At 27.2% G+C, this 25,440-nt stretch overlaps 12 protein-coding genes across 18 annotated transcripts; 5 read left to right on the top strand and 7 right to left on the bottom strand.

The window, feature by feature from the left end:
• Nucleotides 1-621: 621 nt before the first annotated feature.
• Nucleotides 622-4,595, bottom strand: LOC113795952 (glutamate receptor-like). Of its 4 annotated transcripts, none has more exons than XM_075820434.1 (4): nt 2,542-2,994; nt 2,259-2,459; nt 1,417-2,195; nt 622-1,352 (listed from the first exon to the last, which is right to left on the bottom strand). In XM_075820434.1, exons 1-4 carry the CDS (start codon nt 2,590-2,592, stop codon nt 1,019-1,021), a joined length of 1,365 nt encoding a protein of 454 aa, XP_075676549.1. In that variant the 5' UTR covers nt 2,593-2,994; the 3' UTR covers nt 622-1,018. The 4 variants fall into 4 exon arrangements, with proteins under 4 accessions (XP_075676549.1, XP_075676548.1, XP_075676547.1 ...); XM_075820433.1 differs by lacking the exons at nt 2,259-2,459; nt 2,542-2,994 and adding exons at nt 4,196-4,396; nt 4,455-4,595 and having other exon boundaries at nt 636-1,352; XM_075820432.1 differs by lacking the exons at nt 1,417-2,195; nt 2,259-2,459; nt 2,542-2,994 and adding exons at nt 3,360-4,138; nt 4,196-4,396; nt 4,455-4,595 and having other exon boundaries at nt 657-1,352.
• Nucleotides 4,596-4,774: 179 nt separating this feature from the next.
• Nucleotides 4,775-6,712, bottom strand: LOC113795976 (glutamate receptor ionotropic, kainate glr-3-like). Of its 3 annotated transcripts, XM_075820436.1 has the most exons (4): nt 6,631-6,712; nt 6,191-6,544; nt 5,153-6,126; nt 4,775-5,085 (listed from the first exon to the last, which is right to left on the bottom strand). In XM_075820436.1, exons 2-4 carry the CDS (start codon nt 6,239-6,241, stop codon nt 4,776-4,778), a joined length of 1,335 nt encoding a protein of 444 aa, XP_075676551.1. In that variant the 5' UTR covers nt 6,242-6,544; nt 6,631-6,712; the 3' UTR covers nt 4,775. The 3 variants fall into 3 exon arrangements, with proteins under 3 accessions (XP_075676551.1, XP_027202020.2, XP_027202021.2); XM_027346219.2 differs by lacking the exon at nt 6,631-6,712 and having other exon boundaries at nt 6,191-6,580; XM_027346220.2 differs by lacking the exon at nt 4,775-5,085 and having other exon boundaries at nt 5,149-6,126.
• Nucleotides 6,713-7,128: 416 nt separating this feature from the next.
• Nucleotides 7,129-8,047, top strand: LOC113795950 (uncharacterized). The gene has a single exon (XM_075820440.1). It carries the CDS (start codon nt 7,225-7,227, stop codon nt 7,849-7,851), a length of 627 nt encoding a protein of 208 aa, XP_075676555.1. The 5' UTR covers nt 7,129-7,224; the 3' UTR covers nt 7,852-8,047.
• Nucleotides 8,048-8,140: 93 nt separating this feature from the next.
• LOC113795949 (uncharacterized) lies at nt 8,141-11,069 on the top strand. Its single transcript, XM_075820430.1, has 2 exons — nt 8,141-9,447; nt 9,542-11,069. The coding sequence occupies exons 1-2, from the start codon at nt 8,142-8,144 to the stop codon at nt 10,981-10,983; spliced, it is 2,748 nt and encodes a 915-aa protein (XP_075676545.1). The 5' UTR covers nt 8,141; the 3' UTR covers nt 10,984-11,069.
• A 1,805-nt stretch (nt 11,070-12,874) lies between these two features.
• LOC113795934 (cysteine dioxygenase type 1) lies at nt 12,875-14,124 on the top strand. The gene is made up of 2 exons (XM_027346175.2): nt 12,875-13,379; nt 13,444-14,124. Exons 1-2 carry the CDS (start codon nt 13,062-13,064, stop codon nt 13,963-13,965), a joined length of 840 nt encoding a protein of 279 aa, XP_027201976.2. The 5' UTR covers nt 12,875-13,061; the 3' UTR covers nt 13,966-14,124.
• A 174-nt stretch (nt 14,125-14,298) lies between these two features.
• LOC113795978 (fatty acid-binding protein-like) lies at nt 14,299-15,085 on the bottom strand. The gene is made up of 3 exons (XM_027346222.2): nt 14,886-15,085; nt 14,530-14,810; nt 14,299-14,443 (listed from the first exon to the last, which is right to left on the bottom strand). Exons 1-3 carry the CDS (start codon nt 14,974-14,976, stop codon nt 14,387-14,389), a joined length of 429 nt encoding a protein of 142 aa, XP_027202023.2. The 5' UTR covers nt 14,977-15,085; the 3' UTR covers nt 14,299-14,386.
• Nucleotides 15,086-15,758: 673 nt separating this feature from the next.
• LOC113795977 (fatty acid-binding protein-like) lies at nt 15,759-17,680 on the bottom strand. 2 transcript variants are annotated; one of them, XM_075820180.1, is made up of 6 exons: nt 17,457-17,680; nt 17,006-17,244; nt 16,578-16,919; nt 16,341-16,516; nt 16,167-16,271; nt 15,759-16,094 (listed from the first exon to the last, which is right to left on the bottom strand). In XM_075820180.1, the coding sequence occupies exons 3-6, from the start codon at nt 16,786-16,788 to the stop codon at nt 16,041-16,043; spliced, it is 546 nt and encodes a 181-aa protein (XP_075676295.1). In that variant the 5' UTR covers nt 16,789-16,919; nt 17,006-17,244; nt 17,457-17,680; the 3' UTR covers nt 15,759-16,040. The 2 variants fall into 2 exon arrangements, with proteins under 2 accessions (XP_075676295.1, XP_075676296.1); XM_075820181.1 differs by having other exon boundaries at nt 17,006-17,241.
• A 1,050-nt stretch (nt 17,681-18,730) lies between these two features.
• On the bottom strand, nt 18,731-19,395 carry LOC113795971 (uncharacterized). Its single transcript, XM_027346212.2, has one exon. It carries the CDS (start codon nt 19,221-19,223, stop codon nt 18,882-18,884), a length of 342 nt encoding a protein of 113 aa, XP_027202013.2. The 5' UTR covers nt 19,224-19,395; the 3' UTR covers nt 18,731-18,881.
• A 663-nt stretch (nt 19,396-20,058) lies between these two features.
• Nucleotides 20,059-20,905, bottom strand: LOC113796001 (mite group 2 allergen Der p 2-like). Its single transcript, XM_027346245.2, has 2 exons — nt 20,615-20,905; nt 20,059-20,523 (listed from the first exon to the last, which is right to left on the bottom strand). The coding sequence occupies exons 1-2, from the start codon at nt 20,688-20,690 to the stop codon at nt 20,159-20,161; spliced, it is 441 nt and encodes a 146-aa protein (XP_027202046.2). The 5' UTR covers nt 20,691-20,905; the 3' UTR covers nt 20,059-20,158.
• A 496-nt stretch (nt 20,906-21,401) lies between these two features.
• LOC113795996 (phospholipase ABHD3-like) lies at nt 21,402-22,996 on the top strand. The gene is made up of 4 exons (XM_027346240.2): nt 21,402-21,590; nt 21,648-21,817; nt 21,896-22,617; nt 22,692-22,996. The coding sequence occupies exons 1-4, from the start codon at nt 21,489-21,491 to the stop codon at nt 22,892-22,894; spliced, it is 1,197 nt and encodes a 398-aa protein (XP_027202041.2). The 5' UTR covers nt 21,402-21,488; the 3' UTR covers nt 22,895-22,996.
• A 60-nt stretch (nt 22,997-23,056) lies between these two features.
• Nucleotides 23,057-25,436, top strand: PIG-K (Phosphatidylinositol glycan anchor biosynthesis class K). Its single transcript, XM_027346241.2, has one exon. It carries the CDS (start codon nt 23,182-23,184, stop codon nt 24,181-24,183), a length of 1,002 nt encoding a protein of 333 aa, XP_027202042.1. The 5' UTR covers nt 23,057-23,181; the 3' UTR covers nt 24,184-25,436.
• On the bottom strand, nt 24,205-25,357 carry LOC113795998 (testis-specific serine/threonine-protein kinase 1-like). The gene is made up of 2 exons (XM_027346242.2): nt 25,066-25,357; nt 24,205-24,984 (listed from the first exon to the last, which is right to left on the bottom strand). The coding sequence occupies exons 1-2, from the start codon at nt 25,355-25,357 to the stop codon at nt 24,311-24,313; spliced, it is 966 nt and encodes a 321-aa protein (XP_027202043.1). The 3' UTR covers nt 24,205-24,310.
• Nucleotides 25,437-25,440: the final 4 nt, after the last annotated feature.

Genomic DNA, 25,440 nt, shown 5'->3' with positions numbered 1-25,440 from the left:
GTATCGTCAAATTGTGGTGACATTCAGACCGAAATCGATCGATCATTGAAAAATATTGACAATCAAAAATTGCCGACAAAACTTGAAACCACCAAAAGACTAAGACTGTGACGAAACGAACTTATACTCGAATTGTCGAATAATATTTCGTTTCTTTACATATATAAATGTCAGCTTTTTATTGTATTTTATATTTGTTTTGAGAAAGCTGATTGTAACAACCATTTAAAATCGAACTGTTGAATTACAACTTTAAAACAGTTCGTCGATCGAACTAAGTAAATTCTTAGCCTAATGAACAGTTCGATGTATTCGATTTTCCATATTGTTCGTTTTCGAACAATCTCAGTATTTTGCTATAAAAACAAATGTATTTTGACTAAATAAAGCAGTGTTGTAAAACCTCTTTTTATGTTCGTATCATTTCTTACGTATCGTGTATGTACATCAGCTTTTCATTGTATTTTATATTTGTTTTGAGAAAGCTTATTGTAAACAACCAATTTAAAATCAAACTAAATTGTTTGTTTCTTTACATCATTTATGGTGAACTTGTTTGTTAATCTAACCAAGTTTTTATTAATTGATTAAAATTGTTACTATTATATTATTTTTGTTTCTAATTAATACATTTTGGCTTCGACGATGGAAGTAAGAACCAAGAGAGATCGCAAACAAGCGTAATATTCATTTATTTTGATTGGAAGAGAAATTTATTATGGACAAGAATTCTTTCAGTAATGAAACAGCAAAATCAAAACCACCAAAATCTTTCAGTCTAAAGATTTTGATTTTAAAGACGCTGATCCATTAAACTTCCCATTGTGGTTCACACGTATATCCAAAACGAAATTGTAGAAAATGAAAATTATTCAACTACAATTGAAAAGATTATATTAAAATCAAGTCTATTGTTAGAACTATGACAAAGTCTAGTTCAATTAATCAGGCATCTGATGAATGTATATAAAGATCAACTGTGATAGATGTCATTTGTTCATTTTTGTTCATATAATTGTTAGATGTGATGTTGTTTTTGTTGTTGTGATGATTTTGATTTGAATATCGCTGTTAATCCAATGGATAAAATATTTCGGCCAAAACATTCAATGATAAAACAACAAATAGCCAAAATCATTCCTAATCCATGTAATAGAAATATAATTCTCAAACGTTTCAAACTAATTTTTGTTATATGATGAACATGATCAATAATAATTTCATTAAAATTATCATCATTATGATTAAATGATTCAAATGATGGTTGTATTCCAGAATTTTTATTTCTAATTTGTTCAAATTCTTGTTTTTCAATTTTTTCAATAATACCATTGCTCATTATATAGGATATTCTAGAATGAAATACAATTTATTATTATAATTCTTTCATATACAAAATTTCTATTATAAACTTACATTCGATTAAATTCATTTTGATATTCAAATGTTGGACGACATATTATTGATCCTACAATGGTTAAAAAATTTGTATCTTGACTTTCGATTGGTATATATAATTGATCTCGACCTAAATATCGTTGACTAAGTAAAAGTAAAACTCGTGAAGTTATGAATACAACAGAATTTGATTTTTGAATCATTTTGATACCATCTTCATAATTTGCAACAAATTTCATATATTTAGTTATCGTATTTATTGAACTATTTGGATTATCATGACGAATTATTTCATAAGCATAATTATTTTTAATCGTATATGGTATTGTTTGATGTTTTTGACATGATTCCGCTAGTTTTTCAATATTATTAATCTCATTTGATTTCATTAGGGTTAATATTGAAAATAGATATGATTGATAAATATTTATCAATACAATACTCATCATAGCAAAACTAAATAACCAAATTTTTGCCGAATTACTTATCAGATGATCTTTACGTATTGGATAGGATTGTTGTAATAACATATTCAGGCTACATATAATCAGATTTATATGTTTGAATGGTAGTAAATATTTGATAGCCAAATATAATAAACATGATAGAATTAATGTTATTAGCAAACATAACCATACAATTGATTCGAATGGTTTGAAAAATATATCAAAATCCGGTAAGATTGTTATTTTGGCCATTGCAAATGTATGTTGACTAAATAGATGTGGATGTAGAAATTTTATAACATTTATACGTTCATATGTAATGGCATAACCACCGATACCTAAATCAAGTTCCTTAAAAGTTTAAATCATATTAAGTAAACGTTTTTCAAAACCATCATTATTTATCATTCATACATTTCTGGCTAATTGACCAATTGTTCCTGTCCATGATCCATTCGATGATAATGATCCATAATCTCTATGATAGTCAATCAATTGATAGGTAAAATTAAAATATCTTGCCAACAAATTCAGAACAAATGGATCGGTACCATAAATATGCCGATATGTTTGCATTGATTCATCCCATCCATATATATTGGTTATTGGTGGTTTCTTATTCAGAGAAAAAAAGATAATTTTTTAACGTGAAAAAACAAAAGAAAATTTCCAGATAAAAAAATTTGATAATATTTACATTGTTGAATCCAATTCTTAGTGTTTGATTTTGAAGATCTAATCGTGACATTATTCAAAACATTTATAATCAAGAAACAAAAACAAGTGAAGAAGAATATTTAGATAAAAGTTTCTCGATCGATTGAAATAAGAATGGCTAAAGAGAGAGAGAAATGAATATTCATTCTTAATTATTTATGTAGGTGTGTGTGTGTGAAAAGATAATTATTATTTACAAAAATGTATATGTCATCAATATAAATTATTCTATTTATTATAATTATAAATATTAACATATCAAAAAGGAACAAATATTGAGCCTTTTGAAGATTTGTATATAAAGGAAAAATGAGGTAATTTTGAAAATCTTGTTTGGAACAATGATTATGACGACTAAAAATGTTAAGGATTTTTTTGTCTATTAGTTGTAATAAAAGTGTTGATAATCATTTTTCAATTTCGATGGCCATTAACATTTTGATTTGAATATCGCTGTTAATCTAATGGATAAAATATTTCGGCCAAAACATTCAATGATAAAACAACAAATAGCCAAAATCATTCCTAATCCATGTAATAGAAATATAATTCTTAAACGTTTCAAACTAATTTTTGTTATATGATGAACATGATCAATAATAATTTCATTAAAATTATCATCATTATGATTAGATGATTCAAATGATGGTCGTATTCGAGGATTTTTATTTCCAATTTGTTCAAATTCTTGTTTTTTAATTTTTTCAATAATACCATTGCTCATTATGTAGGATATTCTAGAATGAAATACAATTTATTATAATTCTTTCATATACAAAATTTCTATTATAAACTTACATTCGATTAAATTCATTACGATATTTAAATGTCGTACGACATATTATTGCACCTACAACGGTTAAAAATTTTGTATCTTGACTTTCCATTGGTAAATAGAATTGATCTGGTCCTAAATATTGTTGATCAAATGAAAGTCTTATTCGTGATGATATGAATGCAATTGAATCAAATTTTTGAATCATTTTGATACCATCTTCATGATTTTTAACAAATTTTACATATTTACTAATTGTAAATATTGATTTATTTGGATTATCCTTACTAATTATTCGATAAATTAAATTATTTTTAATCGTATATGGTATTGTTTGATGTTTACGACACGATTCTGCTAATTTTTCAATATTATCAATTTCATTCGATTTCGTTATGGTTAATATTGAAAATAGATATGATTGATAAATATTCAATAGAACAATACTCATAAAAGCAAAACTAAATAGCCAAATTTTTGCCGAATTAATTATCAGATGACCTTTACGTATAGGATAGGATTGTTGTAATAACATATTCAAACTTATTAAAATAAGATTTATATGTTTAAATGGCATTAAATATTTGATAGCCAAATATAATAAACATGATAGAATTAATGTTATTAGCAGACATAACCATACGATTGATTCGAATGGTTTGAAAAATATATCAAAATCCGGTATGGTTGTTATTTTGGCCATTGCAAATGTATATTGATCAAATAGATGTGAATTAAGAAATTTTACAACATTAAAACGTTCATATGTAACGGCAAAACCACCGATACCTAAATCAAATTCCTTGAAAGTTTAAATCATATTAAAGTAGTGAAAGTTTTTTCAAAATCATCAACATACATTTCTGGCTAATCGACCAATTGCTCCTGACAATGATCCATTTGGCAATGGTGATCCATAATCTCCATGACAATCAATCAATTGATAGGTAAAATTAAAATATCTGGCCATTATATCCAGAACAAATGGATCGATACCGTAAACATGTCGATATGCTTGTATTGATTCATCCCATCCATATATATCGGTTGTTGGTGGTGCCTGGTTATTCGATAAAAAAAAAGATAATTTTCAAACAAAAAAATTTGATAATATTTACATTGTTGAATCCAATTCTTAGGGTTCGATTTTGAAGATCTAACCGTGACATTTTTCAAAACATTTATAATCAAAAAAACAAAAATGATTATTTGATGATGATGATGATAATGATGGTGGATATCGAGAAAACAAAACAAAAAAATTGTTCTTTCGATCGATCGAAATAATGTTGTCAAGTAATATTATTATCAGTTTCATATTTCATTCATTCATAATTATATACAGGTGTAGAGATAATTATTCATTGAAATGTTGATCAACAATCGAAAAAGTACAAAAAATTTCCAATTAACAAGTTTCATTAAATATTCCAAAAAGATTATGTTTTTTTCCGACAATAATAATAAATATATTTAAATATTTCTACAATAAATATAAACATGGCCAATAATATTCCTAACCAATAAACATTGAATATAATGGAAAAATCATCAATTGTATATGATATAAAATGAATACGATGATTATTATTATTTTGATAATTTTCCGCGTGATATTTTTCATTATTATCATCATCATCATCATCATCAAATTTTGTTTTTGATTGTTGCCAATATTGTAATTTAGCTAAATGGATTTCCTTATTACGCCAATGATTTATAAAACCACTTTCTTTTAGTATTAATAAACTATATTAGATTAGATGAATGAAAATAAAAAAATTAGAATTATGTCATAGATGATTTTATCACTTACACAATATCAAATTGTTTACGATATTCAAATTTTAAACGAATAGCCATTGAAAAATATGATGAAAAAAAGAATGTTTGTTCTTGTTCCGGTGGTAGATAATAACCAAAACGTAATTGTCCAAATAATAATCTTTCACGATCACCAATCAATGCTAATCTTTTTTGTTTATTGTTTGTTGTAATCAAATCCATTCCTTCTTTATAATTATTAATTGATTGTAATGAATTTCGAATCTTATTTAAATGGTTATCTGTATGAGAAATTTGTTGTAAAAATTTCATACCGATACTATTTTTCAAAACTAATGGTATGATTTTACGTTGTTGACATTCATCCGCTAATTGATCAATACTATTAATTTCAATCATATCACGTATGGTAAGCATTGAACCAAGATTACCCGAATAATGATTAACAATTATTAAACTTATGATTGAAAATATAAATATCCATAATTTATCCGATGAATTTAGATTTCGTTTACGATATGGTCGTTGTATTAATAACATTAATGTAATGATAATTAAATTTGAATTACTTCGAATAAAATGTTTAAAAATTTGATCAATAATCCATGTAGATAATAATAGAATAATTAAACAATACCAAATTTCCATCTGGAATGGTTGTAAAAATTTAAATAAATTTGTATCATATGTTGATTTGGTTGTTGCAAATGTATAATGTGTTATCCAATATGAATGTAAAAAATTGATCGAATCATATCGTTCTTGTGATAACATAACACCACCAATACCTATATCAATTTCATTACGTACAATTTTACCGATTAAACCTGTCCATGATGTTCCATTTTCATTTTTTATTCCATATTGTCCATAACAATTATTCAATTGAAATGTAATATTATAATATTCCATTAATATTCGTAATATCCATGAATCAATTCCATCAATATTTTTATAGCTATGATTGGTTTCATTCCAACCAGACATACGTAAAAATGGTACACCCTTTAAAAAAAAAAATGAAAAATAATACAATATTTTAGTTTTCTAATTCAAAATTATTACTTACAACATTGAATCCAACACGAAATTGTTGACCAGCAAGATTTAATTTTGTCATATTTTTTTTTGTCACACTGATTGATTGTAAATGAAATGCAAACAAACCAACCAATTTATATGCATGGAAAAAAACAAAGTGTTTAGATAAATCGTTGTATATTCTGAATATACGGGGAAAGAAAAAAAGAAAAAGAAAATTTTCTCCCGCATACAAATCAACCCGATGTAAACATTTTTATATTTCATTCTTATACTTTGAAAATGAATCGATTAATCATTAATACTTATTTTCTTATTTATTGTTTCCTTTTTGTTATCGATTAGTTGATCGTTGATCATTATATCACCGATAACAATAAAACTAAAAGAAAATTATTATAATAGTAATTAGGAAAACCAAAAATTGTTATTAATCTACAGCCAAGTACAAACATTTTTATTTCTTACCATTTTTTTTCAAATTCTCAAGAATGGATAGCGGAAAAACAACAACAAAGAAAAACAAAACAAAATGGAAACGTTCGAAAAACAATGTACGCCATCTATTGAATTTTGTTGACATTCGAATTTTTTTCTCTATTTTTTGATGGTAAAAACCAACAACTTGAATTCTGAAAAAATCTTAATTGGATTTTTTTTCTTCTTGTCAACCTTGCCGATGATGATTGGTTGTTTTTTTTATTATTTATTCTTAATGGTCATCATTTTGATAAAATGATTAATGATGAAATTTTTCCTGATTATCATCATCATTGACGTCGACGATCATCATTGAAATGAATGTTTGAAAAAAATATATGTCAGAGGAAGGATGATGACAATTAATTGAATGTTGATAGTGAGCTAGGGAAAAAAACCAGTTAATCTGATCAGCAAAAAAAAAAGAGGTAACCAACCGGCCATGATGATAATGATGACGATGGTGATCCTATATAAATATGAACATAAAATCATCAAGGTAAGTTTTATTTTATTTTTTTGGTCATAATTTTTTTTTATTTTCGAATGTTTTAAAAATTTTTCATTCAAAATCAAATCATCATGCTGAATCGTAATTATCTATTGATTGTACCATTATTGATTCTGGTCATAGCAGCTACCGTTGAACTTCGACCACCAAGAGATTATGGAAATCCAATGCCAGTAGAAAAAACTACAACACCAAAACCACAACGTAATCGTGATCGTGATCGTCACAACAACAATAATAATAACCGAGATCGAGATAGCGATCGATATAACAACAATAAAAACCGTGATCGAGATAGTGATCGTTACAACAGCAGCGGAAATAATAACCGAGATCGCGATAGTGATCGCTATAACAATAATAATAACCGTGATCGTGATAATGATCGTTACAACAACAGTGAAAATAATAATCGCGATCGTTACAGTAACAATAATAACCGCGATCGAGATAGTGATCGTTACAACAGCAGCAATAATAATAACCGCAATCGAGATAGTGATCGTTATATACAACCATATTCTAATGAAGATAATTCATATTCATCATCAACATCATCATCATCCTCGTATGAAAATAATAACAATTCCTATGATAATCAACGAAATCGTAATGATCGTGATGAACGACGAAGAGAACGTGAACAAAGACGTGAAGAACGTCGCCAAGAACGTCAAGAACGACGACGAAGCAATTAAACGTCAACAAGATTGATAAAAGTGTAAACGATCCTTGGGAAAAAAACCCAATGTATTTTACAAATTTTGTAAATTCAATTTAAAACAAACAAACAAAATAATATTTTTGTTATTAAATTGAAAACAAACAAAAAAATTTCGATTTTTTTTTTTGATTTTTGGAACCAAAATAAAATGCCATTTATTCATTGGAAAATTTACTTTTCTTTTTTTTCTAATTTACTTTTTCCATTTTGTTTTAAATTTTTCGTCATTCTTCTTTCCGACAAAAAAAAAACATTTTTCCAAACATGTCTCGTTCGATTATTTATTGGTTATCATTTTTGTTATTATTATCATCATCATCATTGATTGATGCAAATCGTTTATCAACCCGGATGGATTTTTGTTGGGAAAAAATACGTGTAACAAAATTTTTTCGTTTTCATGATCAAATATTTTTCACAACAAATAGTGTACAATATTATGATAATTTTCGTTTATTTAATCTAACAAATGGACATTTATCACAAGAATTTGAAATACCTGATTTAGGTTCAAATAGCAACAACGACGATCAACAACAACAACAATTACGAATAATATGGGCATTTACATTTGATCCATTGAATGATGATAATGATGATTATTGTCATAATCAGAATAATATTGGACCATCATCATCATCATCGACAACATCAACAAATCCATATCAATCATATTGTAATCGTTTAAGAAAATTATCCGATACAATTATAGCAAGATTATCCGATATGAATTTAATTTATTTATCATATCGTTCTGGTCATTTAATTGAAATAAATAATGATGATGAACCATTTTTAGAATTTGAATCATTTGTTAAACATTTAGATCAATTTGGTTCGATTAGTTCGATTACATTTGATAATCAAAATAATTATTATTATAGTATACATTTTGTACGTTTAAATCAAATATGTATGACAAGAATAAACAATAACAACGACAATAACAACAATGAACAAATTATGAAGAAAAATATGGCCATACCAATGTTAAAAAATTTATTCCGTAAAAATCCATATCAAACGGATTGTTTACAAACAAATCGTCCATATAGTTCATTAATTAATTTTAATAATATAATTTATGCAATTGTATTATGGTTTGATTCACCTGTTGGTTATATTGATCATTTACAATTGTTAAATAAACATTCGAATTCCAATCATTCGAATTTGTTTGAATTTAAACAAATCGAACAGGAAAGTGATAAAAAATTTTTCAATTGTTATCACAATTCTTCAATCATCCCAATGATGATGATGAATGGACAAAAATCATCAATCAATACTGATGTTATTAATAATGATATTGATAAAGATGATGTCAATGTTGAACATGTGGAAAACAAACCATCAATACAATTAATACGAAATCATCGTTCATCATCTTCATCAGCATCAGCATCTGCATCATCGAAAACAAATCATTCAAAAATATCCGATAGAATGATTAATAATCAGAATAATAACAATAATCAATTAAATTCAACTGAACAAATCAATAATATTATCTTTTGGTTGATAATAACAATGTTAATATTGTTTGCTGTTAATTTTTGTATGATCAAACGTATGTATAATATTTGATGATTTGATTTTTTAAAATCTTTGATTGATTTTATTGAAATTTTTTTTGTTTTTCCCTTTCCCTTTAATTATTTAAGAATCTGGTTTTGGTTTTCGTTGGCTAATAAGACATCAATCAACATCATGGGATCGAAATCGTCATCGTCATCGTCGAAATAATAGTAATCATTGTACTCGTGATGATGGTGATGTTACAGTAAAAAAGATAAAAAAAACTAAAACTATTAAAAAATCAATCAATAACAACAACAACAAATCAATCAAAAATAATAATAATAATTCAAATTCAAATCGAACGATAAATAAACATTTAAAACAACAAAATGATAATTTGATAATATCATCATCATCAGCAATGACAAGAAAAAATGATGAAAAACAACAACGACAGCAGCAGATGATAAATAATCATCATTCGACAATATTGGCTAATAACGATAACTATAATGATAAAAATGATAAAAATATTGATAAATTTTGTACAAAAAATCCATCCGAATTTAAAATAATAATGAACAAATCGATTGATTTTGCCAATAATAATGATCATCATCATACGACGATGGCTATTGATGATCAAAGAAAATTGAACAATTTTAGTCAAAATAGAATTGTAGGATTTTTAACAACAAAAACATCATCATGGCGTAATAGAATTCATGATTATTTTAATGAAAAAATGAATAAATTTTTAATAATTTCTGGTGATGATGATCATAATCATAATGTTGGCAATCAGATTCGAAAACCAAAACCGAATAATATAGAAAAATCATTAAACACATCATTTATATCATCATTATCATCATCAACCATAGAGGAAGGATTTACACCTGAAGATTGTAATGATAGTCTATCAGATTCAACAACATTATCACAAAAAACAAAAACAAAAAGTTGGACAAGTTTTTCATTAGAACAAACAACATCGAATGTAACCGATGATGAAACCGAATCAAACCATATGATGATGATGATGAGTGATTCGAATGATCAAAATGATCAACAAGCAAAACAGGATTCTTTAATTTTGATTCGAAAGAAACAAAAACAAAAACAAAAACCAAGTGACGATCATCATGTTGGCGGTGTTAAAACAGTTAAAATAACTGAAACATCGTTACCATTTCTTAGTACTGCAAAAGATTATGATGATGATCATCATCATGAAACATTTCATCAAGCTAAATCATTATTATCATCATTATCATTTACATTATTATCATCAACATCAGTTAAAATGAATCAATCATTATTATCATCATCATCATCATCATTACATTATTCATTACCAATGAAAGATGATGAACGAGCGGATAAAATGGAACAAATTAAACGATTATTAAATGCAGAATTAGCATCAACACAAACCACACCAACAACAACAACACCATTGGGTGATTTTTCCGATGATAATCTGGATGGTGATAAAATTGATCGAAAAAAACTGGATCATCAGAATCATCCACAGCAGCAGCAGCAACAACAACAGCATCAACAAATATCATCTACAATATGATTTTTAATTGGGATGTTTCTCTGATGATGAATTTTTGTTGTTGGTTTTGAAAAGGAATAAAATTCATTCATTTAACACTTTTTTAACCCGAGAATTTTTCTCTTTTTCTATCCTGATTTTCAGTTCAATGAGAGAGAGAGAAGTAAGTCATCATCATGTTGGGAAATCCGTATTTTTTTTTTTTTTTTTGGTTTCCGTAAAAAAATATGATGTGAAATGTCAACGAAAAGTTTGTTTATGCCATAATATTATGTTGCTTTGCTTCTTGCTCTACTAATCTGGCTGTAATCTTTCAAGAAGATCGAATGTTTGTTTGTTTTTCGAATGAAAAAAAAACATTCGATCTTACAAAGCGGATCAAACCGGATTTTCATTTTGAATAGCAAGTGTGTTTTACCGCGGAATTAATCCATTTGATTAAGTAGAATTTTTCGTTTATAGTTTCATCAAATCATCATCAATGATTATCCTTTTAATTCTTTTTTGTTTGTTTGTTTGTTTGTTACTATTTTTAAAACAAAATTTTATCAATTTGGATGAATATTTTCTGAGTACAATCAAGATTTTTGCCTACGTGATTGAATCAATCAATCATTTGTTTTTTTTGGCCAGGCAATACCCCCGCCGCATTTTTTGGTTGATAAAATTATTCAATCATTTAATATCGACCAAAAACATTGATAAACAGAAGAAAAGTGTTGTTATTGTCGTTTTTCTGTTTATTATGAAATATTTTGCAATTGATAATGATTGATCGAACGATTAGCAACAGCCAATCAACAACAAAAAAAAATCGAATCAATATGGCAACAAATCAATCAATCAATCGATTGATTTGATTGATTCATATCAATTATGTACGATGGCATCATAACTAATAATCAATTGAATAATTGATTTGTTTTTTTGTCTGATTTCTGGCTGTCACCATTTTAGTGATTGATTGATTCGATTCGATTGATTTGATTTCAAAAAGAATTTTCATCTAAACAAAAAATGAAAAAATTGACAAATTTTGTTTTGTTTTTGTTCATTATCTTGAGGAAAAATAGCCCCAAAAATATTAATTCGGGCTATATATTACTTTATATGGATATTATATATGATCAAATGAATCGATAATGGGGTAAGATAGATAGGTGATTGATTGATTGATTGATTGATTGATGAATTCATTTCATCCAAAAAAACAAAATCAATAATACATTATGGTACTTTTCTTCTTTGTTGATTTCAATCAAATTCCTTTCAGATTTATCAATAAAATTATTCAACCAAAATGATTTTATAATCAATCCGAACAAATCAATCAGGATGTGCGTCAATCATATTATCTCTATTGTTTTTTTTTCTAAAATAAAGTTTGATTGATTGATTATTGATGATGGAAACGGATGATGATGATGATTCAATGTGCTGAAATATGAGAATAGGGAGAGAGAGAGAGAGAGAGAGAGAGAGAGAGATTTCAAAGAAAAAAATCATTATCTTTGACCAATCATTATTTTTTTTCAATTTCCAATCGTACATTTCACGTACGTTTCAACAAAAAAAAAAAAAAAAACAAAAATCCAAAATGAACAAACAGATAACAAAAAAAAAATTTGGTCAAATGATGCCAACCAAATTTGTCGTCGTAATTTCGTTTTTCAAAAAGAAAAGAAAAGAAAATTGATTGATAATTCAAGATAATAATATTCGAATGTTGACAAGATAAAATGATAGATCATATAGTTTGTTTATATAGTTCAGTGTGTAGTGTGGGTGTGTTTTCAAGTTGTTTTTGTTGTTGTTGTTATGCATTCATTCGAAGTAACGAAAATCTTTTTCTTTCTTTCTTTTTTGGAATGAATTTTTTGGGTATAAAAAGAAATGATTATGGATTCGTTTCGGATCATCATCAATTAATTAATTCAATTTGTTTTTAATCAAATTATACTTCAATCGATAAACTCTTTTTGTTGTCTTCTTCTTGTTGTTTTCTTCACTTTTTTCTTGTTGTTGTTCGACTATAAATTCGATAATTTTCTTTTTTTGTTTATTTCAAATATTTACCGCGCTAAAAATTTTCAAAAAAAATGTCACCAATTGCTCAAAATAATGATGCCATCTATGGTCAACAAACAAAATCATTAAAATCATTTGATGAATTATTACAAAAAATTCAAAAATTGTTTGAATCAAATGAAATTGATGTTGATCAATTAAAACAATTAATGCAATCATATGAAAGTAATCCAGCTGATTGGATTAAATATGTAAATCTTTCAAAAGAACGTTATACACGTGTATTAATTGATGGTGGTAATGGAAAATATAATCTTATGTTATTATGTTGGCCAGCTAATACTGGTTCATCAATACATGATCATCCGGATTCTCATTGTATTCTTAAGGTTTGTTGTTTGATTAATTTTTGGTGATTTTTTTTGATTCATTGGTTTTTTTTCGGTTTTTTAGGTTCTTGCTGGAACTGTATCCGAAGTACGTTATTGTTGGCCAAAAGATAGCTATAAAGATGATCATTGTGATGGTGGTATTGGTGGAAATGATGATCATCATAAGAATGGTGAAGAAGAAGGTATGATCATTGCTGATGAAAATCGTTTACAAACACAAAATGTTGCCTATATTAATGATTCGATTGGTTTGCATCGTGTTATGAATCCTGATCCAACAATGCCAGCATTTTCTTTACATTTATATAGTCCACCATTTGATTATTGTCGAATATTTGATGAAAAAACTGGTAAATATCAAACAATTAATGTTGGTTTTGATCCAAAAGAAATTGAAGCTGTAAAATATCGTGTTAAACGTCGTACTGCTGCTGCTAATAATAGTAACTGTGATATAAATCATCATCATCATCATAATCATCCACATCAAAATTCATTTGGTAGTAAAGATGTTTTGGTATTCGAAATGGATCATAATCCAAAACATCGTCAACAACAACAGGATGGTAAAACACGTTCCTAAATCCATCATATTCATCATTATAAATAATGCATAATATTTTTTTGTTTTTGATTGAATTTGGACTTTATTTTTTGTTTCTTCTTTGGCAATATATTCGTTATAAGTTTTTCTTCTGCTTTCTTTCTTCATGTTAATCAAATATATCCAGTATAATTTAAAGTTTTTTCTTCTTTTTTTTTGTTATAATAATAAAAACCCCTTTATATATTGATAATGTTACAAACAAATATCGTTTAGATGAACGAAATAATCGATTATCAATCAATTATTGATGGTTTTTTTATCGGAAAAAAATTGTTTTCAATTTCGGGTACAATATATGAATACACGAGATTTTTGTTTTGTTCAAATTTAATTTAATTTATTTTTTCATTCTTTTAAAAATAGAAATTATAAAAAGTATTTTTATTATCAAAAATTATTATTTGTCTGCACGTTCATAAACACGGATACATTCAACACCATTACAACTGGATGTCTATAAATATGATGGAAAAAAAAAGAATTGAAAAACAAAATTAGATATTTTGGTACAGAATTTAAAATCGTTTTTGATCAACTTACCACATTGATTTTATTATCAACAAATTCACGAACATATTTAATTTCAAGATTATCATCCCATTGCATTTGAATAAATTTGTTTGGTGGTTCAAATGATACTTTTGATTTACAAACTTTACCATCAACACGTGTTTCTTGAAAAAATTCATCCAATTTAAAACGATTTACAACATTTTTTATTGGTGTTTTAACTTTAATTGTTGTCCAACCATCTTCTTCTTTGATCAATTCCAAATCTGGACTTGCTAAATTGGCTGCTTTACGTTGCATAAAACCAACTCCTAATTTAATTTTAAAAATTGAAAATTGAAATTCAATCAAAGCGAAAAAAAACTTTTTGATCAAAATAATCTTACCGATTTCTTTAAGAAAAGCATCAAAATTATCACTGGAAATGAGCTTGAATTTTCCAAAAAATCGTTCATCATTTGGTATATCTTGAGCCATTTTTTTCTTTGGTGGATTGGATGGATTTTTTTTTTCCAAAATTGATCAAAAATAAAATTGTTGTAAACTCGACTAGATCCAATGAATGAATGGTAACAGATATTTTTGGCTATTTATTTTATTTCATAATCAAATTTATATATGGATTCCTAGAATGCAAAAAAAAAAATCGATTAAATCGAAATCAAAAATTTTTGATTGGTTTTCTGGTTTTCTGCCTACATTATTTCAACAAGTGTTGATATTTTTTTTTTTATTTCCAATAGATAATGGTAGTAATGTAATGTGTCTGTGTTTGGTTTGTGATTAGTTAGTTAGTGTATTTCTAGTGTGTTTGGTTGGTTTGTAGATATGGATGTTTAATCAATTAATCTAATTGAATGTGGTTGTCGTTGATTGATTGATTGAGTACAAACAATTCTCGATCAAAATCATCATCATTAGTTAGTTAGTAATCGGTAATAATTTTTTTAAGGGTAACCATGAACAACCACGAGATATATCCATGAAATCGTGTGTGTGTGTGTGTGTGTTTCGAGATTTTTCCTTTGATTATTATCTGTTTTTGATGACATATTTATTTTGCTTATAATCGCTAAATCAAACAACACGCAATCCTTGTACTTATCCAAAGAAATATAAGCAAAAAAGAAAAAAGATAAATTTCCAAAAGACAAGATTACCAAAAGACAAAGAAACGAGAAAAACACTTAAAACATTTGTTGATTTTCGGATCGGATGATTATGGTTAATCGTCGTTTTCAATGATCAAATCAAACTGATTTCGATTTTTTTCGAATTGATTTATTCATAATAAGGATTTTTTTTCCTGGGAAAAATTTAATAATTAAATTGTAAAATGAAAAATTCAATAAAAAAATAATAATAACATTGTGTTTTTTGGAAATAAATATTTTTCTTTTCTTCTTGATTGATAAAATTAATTTAGGTAAATGTGTAAGTAAGTAAGTAAAAGGCAAAATGGTGAGTGGTTAATTTTGTCAAAAAATTTTCTTTGGTTGGAATTCCAATACTTCGATTCGGGATGATTTTCAAATTTAGATTTATTCGACACGTGTATAAACACGAAAACTTTGAATATTATTACAAATTGATTTCTGAAAAAAAAGATTTGAAAATTACAAAAATTAGATTTTGAAAAGAAAAACAAACGAAACAAAAAAACATACCACATTGATTTTATTATCAACAAATTCACGAATATATTTAATTTCCAATCCATTATCCCATTGCATTTGTATGAATTTGTTTGGTGGAATAAATTCCACTATTGACTATTTATATTATAGAAAAAAATATGGTTCAAAATCAAACATTTTCAAATTCAGTTTAATTTAATTTACCTTACAAACTTTACCATCCATACGTGTTTCATTAAAATATTCATTTATCCTAAAACGATTAACTAATGTTTTATGTGGTGCTTCAACTTTCATTGCAATATAACCATTTGGTTCTTTGACAATTTCTAAATGTGGCCTAGTTAGATTGGCTAATTTTCTGGCAAGAAAACCAACGCCTGGAAAACAAAAACAAAAAGAATGTTATTTTCTTCAATATTTTTTTTGCAAAATATTTACCAATTTCACGTAAAAATGCATCAAAATTGTCACTTGTTGTTAAACGATAACGGCCATAAAATTTATCCGGAACAACATGTTGTTCAAAATTTTGTTGTTGTTGTTCATCATTTTTTGATTGTTGTTGTTGTTGATTTGAATCATTTGATTCAGTAATTGTAACCATTCTTCGTTTCCAATTTTCAATATCGATTAGATTGGAAAACCACATTTGTAATGGAAGCGATGAATCAAAAAAACAAACAATCGAAAAATACGAAATGAAGAATTTTTTTTTCCAAAAAAAAATAAATGAAGAATTTTAATGGAAAACAACGACCACTTGTTGCTCAATTCATAAGGCTAAAGAAGCAAAAAAGAAAGATAAACAAAAAAAAATTTCAGATTGAATCTTGCATAAACAAACAAACAAACAAAAGGTGACTCACACTATTGATGTTGTTTGACAATATTAATAACAGTTGTTAGCGAAAAGATTTGAATAAAAATCATCATCATCATAAATCAATGACGAAGACAAATCAATGACAATCAATCAATCAATCACAATTACACATTCAAAAGCAATAATAATTTTTTTGAGAGAGATTTTTTCTTTTCCTTTCCTCTCTTCGACGATATTATTGAAGCGATGATTCAGTTTTTCAGCGTATTTTTTTTTCTTCTTCTTTCGTAATTTATTGACGTTTGTTGTTGTTTTTCGTATATGTTCGTTGTTTATTTGTTTGTTTGTTTATTTGGATTTTTTTATTTTTTTAAATTTAGAAAGAAAAAAAGAAGAAAAAAAATTTCCAAGAAAACATGAAAAGTAAATATGTTTTTCATTCATTCATTTGCTATAAAGCATCTTATTTAATTTCATCAGATTGAATTAATTACATCGATTGAATGTTGTTAATGTTTTTTGATGATTTTCATTCGAAATATAAAAAAAAATAAATATCCAATAGAAGAAGAAGCCAAAACCTATTCCCCGCTCACCAACCAAATAATAACAACAACAACAGAAACAGAAACAAAAACAAAACAAAAAAACCACCAGCCACTATGTTACTATGTCCATAAAAATGTACATTTGATGGCCAACGAATGCATACAAACAAACATATATGTAGAGAAAAATCAAACAACAAACCTCGAAAACCTTATTTTCAAGGAAAATTAAAACTAAAAACAAAACAAAACAAAAAAAAAAAAAAAAAAACAAGTTCAACAACAAAACCAAAACCAGAGAACGAGAGAGAGAGAGAGAGAGAGGCGAATATCAACCGTTCGATTTGATTTGTTCGAAACTTTGTTGCTAATTTTTTTGTTTTCAATTGAACAAAATGAACACACAGAACATTCAAGAGAAACTGTATACATACAATGATGATAATCAGGGGATAACTAACGTAATAACTAAGCAAGCAAAACATCTTAATTGAATTTAAAAAATTTTTTTTCTTTAATTTATTCCGTTTGTTTGAAATATTTGAATTTTGTTTCCCCTTTCAAATAATCAAGTCTTTTTCCCCGTTTATGATTCAAAGAATTCTTTTTCATTTTCCATTGCTGATAAGCAATTATATTACTTATCAATCAATCAATCAAAAGAGTCTACCTGTTGCTTGATAAGGTAACAACAACGAAAAAAAATGAAAAATTCTACGTGGCGCAGACATCCTGATGATAATGATGATGATGATGATGATGATAGTGTGTGATAACAAGCGTTTATCATCATTGATTTTTTGCTTTTTCCTTGTATTTTTTAGTGATTAACATTTTTGATTTTCTGATTTTCAATTTTACTAATCAATTAAATTATGATGGACTCATTTCAGGTACCGATTTGTATCGATTTTCTATTGATTGATTGATTAGATCAAACAAAGATTTGATTTTTTCTTTCTCATTCTTGAAATAGATAGAAAAAGTTTTCATTGCGATAAGAGAAATTAACACAGTAAAGAGCGACGAAAGAGAGAACCCTTTTGATCAATTAGGATATTTTTGATTTTTTATCAATCAAACACTGTAACCACAAGAAGAATTAAAGAAAACTTTCCGATTGATTTATTGATTGATTGATTTAGAGACAAGGTCATCGAGTACTTTTCATGATTACAGCATGAAAATCAAATTGCAAATCAAAAATTTCGATGACAAAATTGGATAAAAATTTTCAATTTTTAATTGAATTATTTTTTTTTTGGAAAAATTCATTAATAAAAAACAAGAAAAAAGAAAATTACAGGGAAAATCTTTTTAAAAAAAACATTGTCGTTGGCAATAGTGGTGATGATGATCAATAAAGAAAGATTATTTGCCAAAAAAACCACGAAACGAACTATATGCACCATTATGTATTGATAAACGATTCATTTCATTTTTAAGTATTTGACCTTTTTGTTTTTCCAATTCATCACGTGTACGTTCTAATTGTCTAATCCAATTGGATAATGTATCACAACAATCACGTACTTGATTAAATATTTTCGATTTCATACAATCCGGATCAATAGTTTGTTCACGTTGAATTTGTTGTAATAATTTTCTGGCTTTTGGTAATATTTCATCAAACCATTCATATGATCCTTCTGGTTGTATCATACGTAATGAATCGGCTTGTGCCATCAATTCGATTAGATTATTTTCGGGCATTGTTGTTTTTTGGTTTTGCTTTGTTTTTGGTGTTTTTCGGTTTGGTTGTTTCTTTTTTTCAAATCAAATTCAAATTTTAACACAGGTAAACTGATTGGCAAACACACACACAGACACACAGAAACAAGCAAAACGATTGATTCAAATTGAAACAAAAAAATTTCAATTTCCTTCATGTTTTTATACCAATTTCAAGAAAGAAAAAAATCTTCTTTGAAAACCAAAAATAATTTCAAAAAAATAAAACCTGAATCTCTTCATATCGATCCAGAAACAAGTATATTTCCAAAAAAGAAAATCGATTTAATAATGATTAAAACTGGTTCGAAAATTTTTCATCGTAATTAACACCACAAACACACATAAGATGATGTCAACAACCGCTCGTTTGACATACAGCCAGAAAAAAAATAACTGTTGACAAACAACAACAACAACAACAAAAAACGATGGATTATTGTATACAGGAAACTGTGTGCGTGTGTGTGTTTTTCCATTAAAATCATCCAATAATAATTTATCTGATCATTTATGCGATTCAATTCTGATTCAAATTGGTCGAATAATTTGACCAATGGTGATTTTTGCTGTTTGATTTTGATCATTTGAAATGACGATCAGTATTTTATTGCGTCATCATAGATGATGTTGACAAAAATAAAAATTTTCTTAGAAACAAAAATTAGTTTCCTGTATTTGTATAAATGATCTGTACAAATATAGATTTGAAAAATGGCCCGAAGGCGGAAGTAAAATTTTTTGATTATAAAAATGGAACATCTCTTATCGATGATGATGATGATGATGATAAGGAATAAATAGAATGAAAAGAAAGTTAAAAAAGTAAAAATTTTTATTTCAAAATTTTATTTATTTTTTTTTTTGGAAAGAAAATCAATGATTTGTGATTACAAAATCAATAAATTTTGTTTGATTTAATCGCGGATTTTAGCATGAGTAGCAATAGCACAGGCCAAAACACCATCATCACCCATAACTTTGACAGTGACGACAACATTTTCAGATTTTGGTGCAATTTTCGGAACATTCCATGTATATTTAATATCATATTGTTGTCCTTTAACCAATGGGCATTTCATGTAATGGCATGCATTTGGATCGATACCGGGAACATCAACTTCTAAACCATCGATTGAGGCTTTGATTTCAATTTTAGCGGTTTTTGTGTTTTGGTTGGCTTCGAAAACGGCTTCCAATTGGAATGGTTTACCACGATGAATGATACATGGTTCTGAACCATGGCATCCTGGTACCAAAACTTTTTTGATTTCATGATTGGCTGTATAGTAAGAGAAAGAAAGAAAAAAAGACATTGTGTTTAATATATGAATGTTGAATGAAAATGTTGAAACAAAAAAAAAAATATTTACCACAATCTTTGACATCGACTTGATCAGCAGCAACGGCTGCGACCAACAATGAAAGACACAAAATTTTGTACATCATTTTGAATGGTTTGTTTGGTTTTGTTTTCAGATTAATGATCAGTAGTAAGGAAGAAAGAAGAATTTGTGGATGATCAATGCATGATTTATGATCGGGTTTATATAGTTGAAAAAAGAAACATTTTTTACAATTTAGAAATAGAGAATATCCATTGTAATCTAATAATCATTCCACTTGGGTTCCCCATTATCTTGATGTCCTTCAATCTTAATTAATCAATAAACAGGTAAATAGGGAAAACTTTTTTCAATCAATTGAACACTTGATTGCTGTTTTGCTATTGTTTTCCTTCCTAATTGTGATTAATAATAAAATTATTTTAATTAGACCAAATTTTAATCAACAATCAACTCACCATAAGTGGAGTAAAAACACTTGACATTGTCTGGGTCTTTTTGTATATTCTTGAAAAAAAAATTTCGAAAAGTTTCGAGAAAAAAAATCGAAAAACAACCTTGTTTATTCATTATTCACAATATTGTTTTTTTTTGAATATTTGAATTTCATCAAACTTTTTCGGTTTGAACTAATTGAAATTCTTTCCACTAGGATGTGTTGATTTTGATCAATGAAAAAAAATTTCAAATTCAAAATAATGAAATTAATCATGATTGAATGTAACTTTTGTACCCACGACTATATTTAATGATCGAAGTAACTGGATCCTTATTTTTTTAAAATCACATATACATTGATTACGAAAGTCTCACAAACAAAAATGATTGTTGCCATGCGTTTAAATTGCAAATTAACATTATTAGATAGATAGTTTTGCTGTATTTTACAAGGTTCACAATCATGTACAACGATAATTCATTTTGGATCGAATCGAATACGTTGACCATTTTATCATTCATAATCACAATATTCATAGGTCATTATCTATGTTTTATTGTTAAAGTTAGTATCGATTTCGAATGAATCTTAATTGTACCTGTTTTCTTGTCATGCATTTAGAAACCCAAATTAATTTGTCGTAATGTAAAATTTCGAAATTTTCTTGAAAAAAATTGTCCAATTATAACGGAAAAATATTGGCCAACAATATGGTGTTATCAATCAATGTTGATGAGTACTTTATCGACTGCATTTCGTCGTTTACGTGCACCAAACATACAATATAAAAGGTTTTTATTTTTTCGTTTACAATTAAAATTCACTTTTTTCTCCAAAAAAAAAAATTGACCATCTGATTATTGGTATAGAGAAACTATTCCGACTCCAGATGGAGCCGTTTTACATCTTGATCATCATAATGAAAATGATGAACAAAATGATGATCAAATGATTGCATTGTTTATGCCTGGACTTACTGGATCATCATCAGCTGAATATATCCGACCATTAGTTGAAATTGCATCAACAATTGGTTATCATTCAATTGTACTTAATGCACGTGGCACTGGTAATAATCGTTTGCTAACACCACGTGTTTATTGTTGTGCAAATGATGATGATCTACGAACATGTTTAGCTCATTTACGAAAAAAATATCCAACAAATAAACTGATAGCCATTGGATTATCATTCGGTGGTATAGTATTATCAAGATATTTAAGTATGACTGGTAATGAATCGAAAATCGATTCAGCAATGCTTGTATCAGTTTGTTGGAATTTTATACCAAACAGTTATAATCTAGAACGTTGGTCTAATTTACCATTAAATCGTTATCTAACAAAATGTTTAATTGAAATTGTTGAACAAAATCAAACATTGTTTGAAAATAAACCAAACATTGATTTAAAACGTATTTATAGTTCACAAACATTAAGAGAATTTGATGATGAATTTACAAGTAAACAATTTGGATTTAAAAATGCATACGAATATTATCGTGAAAGTAGTAATAATGAACGTATTCATCAAATTAAAAGGCCAACATTATGTTTGAATGCATTTGATGATATGTTTTCGCTTGGATCAAGTAAAATACCGATACTTTTGTTATTCGATTTTATCGTTAATAATTTTGTCTTTTTTTTCATTTTTTTTCTATAGCACTACCATGTGATAAAATTGAAAATGAAAGCACTCATGTTGCAATGTTAATCACTAAACGTGGTGGTCATATTGGTTTTATGGATGGTTTATGGCCATTATCAAAAACATCACGACCATATTATTTGGAAAGATTAGCTAAACAATATTTACTTGCATTCTATCATCAAATGGATAAAAGTTTTCTTTTAGAAAATTTCTAACAACAAAAAAAAAAACATAGATTGTTGAATTGCTAATTTGGAAATTTTTAAGTTTTTATTATGAATTTTAAAACTTTTAACAAAGATATTTTATTCAGAAAAGAGATTATTTCCAAAATTAATTTTTAAAATTTCATTTCTCGCGCGCTTTGAATATGATGAGAAATTCGAATCACTATTTCTACCTGATATTGTATGATTGGGTGGAAAGTTTTTGGAATTTTTTCCGAGAATCTCTTTGTCAGCTGTCTTTCGGTATCTGATTTTCAAATATCTGATACAGAAAAATGGATCAAACGAACATCATTTTAATATTGGCTTTGATGATGCCGTGTATGATTTCTAGTCAACAACAACAACAAAATCATGATAAAATGGTCAATGATTTTTTCAACCAAAATCCTGATAATGATGATCCAAATCAATCAAAACATACAAATAATTGGGCAGTGATTGTCGGTGCATCAAGATTTTGGTTCAATTATCGTCATGTTGCAAATGCATTATCAATTTATCGTAGCTGTAAACGATTTGGCATTCCAGATTCGCAAATTATTTTAATGATTTCGGATGATATGGCTTGTGAATCTCGTAATCCAAGACCGGCAACAATATTCAATAATGGTCAACATCATATCAATGTTTATGGTGATGATGTTGAAGTTGATTATCGTGGTTATGATGTTACTGTTGAAAATTTAATTCGTTTATTAACCGGTCGTGTTCATGAACATACACCAAAATCAAAACGTTTGCTTACAAATTCTGGTTCGAATATTTTGATCTATATGACAGGACATGGTGGTGATGGTTTTCTTAAATTTCAAGATTCCGAAGAATTAACATCAGTAGAATTGGCCAATGCATTCGAACAAATGTATCAGAAAAGACGTTATAATGAAATTCTATTCATTATTGATACATGTCAAGCAGAATCAATGTCAGCAAAATTTTATTCACCAAATATTATCGGTATTGGTAGTTCAAAAATTGGTGAAGATTCTCTATCACATCATGGTGATTCATCAATCGGTGTCTATGTTATTGATCGTTATACATATTATGTACTTGAATTTTTAGAAAAACAATATCAACCATCAAATACAAACATAACAATATCAAAATTTTTAAAAGTTTGTCCAAAACATCTTTGTATATCGACAGTCACTGCCCGTTTAGATCTTTATAGTCGTGATCCATCCAAAGTACCATTAAGAGATTTTTTCGGCAATGTTGCCAATATTAATATGATTAATATGATTGATCTCGAATCATCATCATTAAAATAAACAATTCAAAATTTTGTAAAATAAAAAAAATAATAAAATTTTTTAATCATATTTTTTCAACAAAAACAACAAAAAACAAATTGTAAATATGATTTTCACATTCATTTAATTTTTTTTTTCAATTTAATTAATTAATCTCCGATCGAAACCATGGATCATTAACAATGTCATCGAATCTGATACGTTTGTTTGGATCAACATTAAGCAAATCCATAAACCATTTTTTTGCTTCTGGTTTTAATGCACCGGAAGAATTGATTCGATGATGAATTTCCTGTTCAACAGTTGGAATATCATTTGCTTTATACAAATCGAATGGATATAATCGGGCAATTATGTAGAAAAATGTTGCACCAAATGACCAAACATCAGCCGATATTGGATCGAATGCTCCGCCATCATCTTTGGAAAAACTTTCCGGTGCTTGAAAATTTGCAAATTTAATTTCACTCCAAGGAGATTTTTTAACAGTAACAACCGATCCGGTTTCACGATTCCAATAAATAATTGAATCACGAAAACTGCCCAATTTAGCAATCATTGTACCGCTCAATGGATTTGTTTTAAGCATAATATGTTTTGGTCGTATACTACGATGAGCAACACCAATACTGCCCAAAAAATCCATTGCTTCCCATATTGAAAATGCCCATTTAATAGCCTGTGTTGGTTCGACAAATGTACCGGCTTTTAAATATTCAAGAACATTACCACGATTTGCTAGTTCTTGAAACAAATATATTCGTCTAGTTTGATCATAGAAAATATCATATGTTCCAACAATATTTTGTGATTTACGACCTTTATTTTTTTTTAAAAAATGAAAATATAAATATTTTTGTAATTAGTTTTCATTTAGACAAACTAGTTTAAATAATTTACCGATAAAACGTAAAATTTTCAAAAATACATCATTTAATGGATCAATATTAGCATTTGTTTGAAACATTCGACAAATCAATGTAGAATCTGGTTCCTGATGATTATGACAGGCAAATATTTGTGAATAAATACCCGAAAATAGAACCTGTTCTTTACGGATAATATAATTAAGAAAATTATTATCACCTTTCAATGTTTCAGCTGCCGATATACTCTGTTCGATTTGTTTGCATTTTTCATTCAATTCTTCTGCGCTTGGTGATTTTGGATTATTTGGTTGATAGTATGGCATATCGTTTTTTGTTTGCTGGTGGTATTCAAAGTAAGAAAAAAAAGTTAAAACAGCCGATAGAAAAAATAATCAAAATAAATGAA

This window comes from Dermatophagoides pteronyssinus, unplaced genomic scaffold (genome assembly GCF_027571235.1).
Source record: "Dermatophagoides pteronyssinus isolate colony J.1.1.1.1 unplaced genomic scaffold, Derpt_VIB-CSIC_2022.12 sq0006, whole genome shotgun sequence".
NCBI lineage: Eukaryota > Metazoa > Arthropoda > Arachnida > Sarcoptiformes > Pyroglyphidae > Dermatophagoides > Dermatophagoides pteronyssinus.
Note: the sequence above shows the minus strand (reverse complement) of the source record. Positions and strands in the feature narration are given on the sequence as shown.

What these genes read in the sequence shown, in the direction of transcription:
- LOC113795978 (XM_027346222.2), bottom strand. Translation starts at nt 14,976, where the DNA reads ATGGCTCAAGATATACCAAATGATGAACGATTTTTTGGAAAATTCAAG. An exon ending in TGCTTTTCTTAAAGAAATCG is followed by an intron (nt 14,811 to 14,885) that starts GTAAGATTATTT and finishes AAATTAAATTAG; the next exon opens with GAGTTGGTTTTATGCAACGT. An exon ending in TTGATAATAAAATCAATGTG is followed by an intron (nt 14,444 to 14,529) that starts GTAAGTTGATCA and finishes TCATATTTATAG; the next exon opens with ACATCCAGTTGTAATGGTGT.
- LOC113795996 (XM_027346240.2), top strand. Translation starts at nt 21,489, where the DNA reads ATGTACAACGATAATTCATTTTGGATCGAATCGAATACGTTGACCATT. An exon ending in CCAAACATACAATATAAAAG is followed by an intron (nt 21,818 to 21,895) that starts GTTTTTATTTTT and finishes TTATTGGTATAG; the next exon opens with AGAAACTATTCCGACTCCAG. An exon ending in TATGTTTTCGCTTGGATCAA is followed by an intron (nt 22,618 to 22,691) that starts GTAAAATACCGA and finishes TTTTTTCTATAG; the next exon opens with CACTACCATGTGATAAAATT.
- LOC113795950 (XM_075820440.1), top strand. Translation starts at nt 7,225, where the DNA reads ATGCTGAATCGTAATTATCTATTGATTGTACCATTATTGATTCTGGTC.
- LOC113795971 (XM_027346212.2), bottom strand. Translation starts at nt 19,223, where the DNA reads ATGCCCGAAAATAATCTAATCGAATTGATGGCACAAGCCGATTCATTA.
- LOC113795998 (XM_027346242.2), bottom strand. Translation starts at nt 25,357, where the DNA reads ATGCCATACTATCAACCAAATAATCCAAAATCACCAAGCGCAGAAGAA. An exon ending in GAAAATTTTACGTTTTATCG is followed by an intron (nt 24,985 to 25,065) that starts GTAAATTATTTA and finishes AAAAAAATAAAG; the next exon opens with GTCGTAAATCACAAAATATT.
- PIG-K (XM_027346241.2), top strand. Translation starts at nt 23,182, where the DNA reads ATGGATCAAACGAACATCATTTTAATATTGGCTTTGATGATGCCGTGT.
- LOC113795949 (XM_075820430.1), top strand. Translation starts at nt 8,142, where the DNA reads ATGTCTCGTTCGATTATTTATTGGTTATCATTTTTGTTATTATTATCA. An exon ending in TAATTTTTGTATGATCAAAC is followed by an intron (nt 9,448 to 9,541) that starts GTATGTATAATA and finishes TAATTATTTAAG; the next exon opens with AATCTGGTTTTGGTTTTCGT.
- LOC113795976 (XM_075820436.1), bottom strand. Translation starts at nt 6,241, where the DNA reads ATGACAAAATTAAATCTTGCTGGTCAACAATTTCGTGTTGGATTCAAT. An exon ending in TTCGTGTTGGATTCAATGTT is followed by an intron (nt 6,127 to 6,190) that starts GTAAGTAATAAT and finishes TTTTTTTTAAAG; the next exon opens with GGTGTACCATTTTTACGTAT. An exon ending in CGTAAACAATTTGATATTGT is followed by an intron (nt 5,086 to 5,152) that starts GTAAGTGATAAA and finishes AATCTAATATAG; the next exon opens with TTTATTAATACTAAAAGAAA.
- LOC113795977 (XM_075820180.1), bottom strand. Translation starts at nt 16,788, where the DNA reads ATGTGGTTTTCCAATCTAATCGATATTGAAAATTGGAAACGAAGAATG. An exon ending in TGCATTTTTACGTGAAATTG is followed by an intron (nt 16,517 to 16,577) that starts GTAAATATTTTG and finishes TTTGTTTTCCAG; the next exon opens with GCGTTGGTTTTCTTGCCAGA. An exon ending in TGGATGGTAAAGTTTGTAAG is followed by an intron (nt 16,272 to 16,340) that starts GTAAATTAAATT and finishes TAATATAAATAG; the next exon opens with TCAATAGTGGAATTTATTCC.
- LOC113795952 (XM_075820433.1), bottom strand. Translation starts at nt 4,505, where the DNA reads ATGTCACGGTTAGATCTTCAAAATCGAACCCTAAGAATTGGATTCAAC. An exon ending in TAAGAATTGGATTCAACAAT is followed by an intron (nt 4,397 to 4,454) that starts GTAAATATTATC and finishes TCGAATAACCAG; the next exon opens with GCACCACCAACAACCGATAT. An exon ending in CAAAATGAATTTAATCGAAT is followed by an intron (nt 1,353 to 1,416) that starts GTAAGTTTATAA and finishes ATTTCATTCTAG; the next exon opens with AATATCCTATATAATGAGCA.
- LOC113796001 (XM_027346245.2), bottom strand. Translation starts at nt 20,690, where the DNA reads ATGATGTACAAAATTTTGTGTCTTTCATTGTTGGTCGCAGCCGTTGCT. An exon ending in AGTCGATGTCAAAGATTGTG is followed by an intron (nt 20,524 to 20,614) that starts GTAAATATTTTT and finishes CTTACTATACAG; the next exon opens with CCAATCATGAAATCAAAAAA.
- LOC113795934 (XM_027346175.2), top strand. Translation starts at nt 13,062, where the DNA reads ATGTCACCAATTGCTCAAAATAATGATGCCATCTATGGTCAACAAACA. An exon ending in ATTCTCATTGTATTCTTAAG is followed by an intron (nt 13,380 to 13,443) that starts GTTTGTTGTTTG and finishes TCGGTTTTTTAG; the next exon opens with GTTCTTGCTGGAACTGTATC.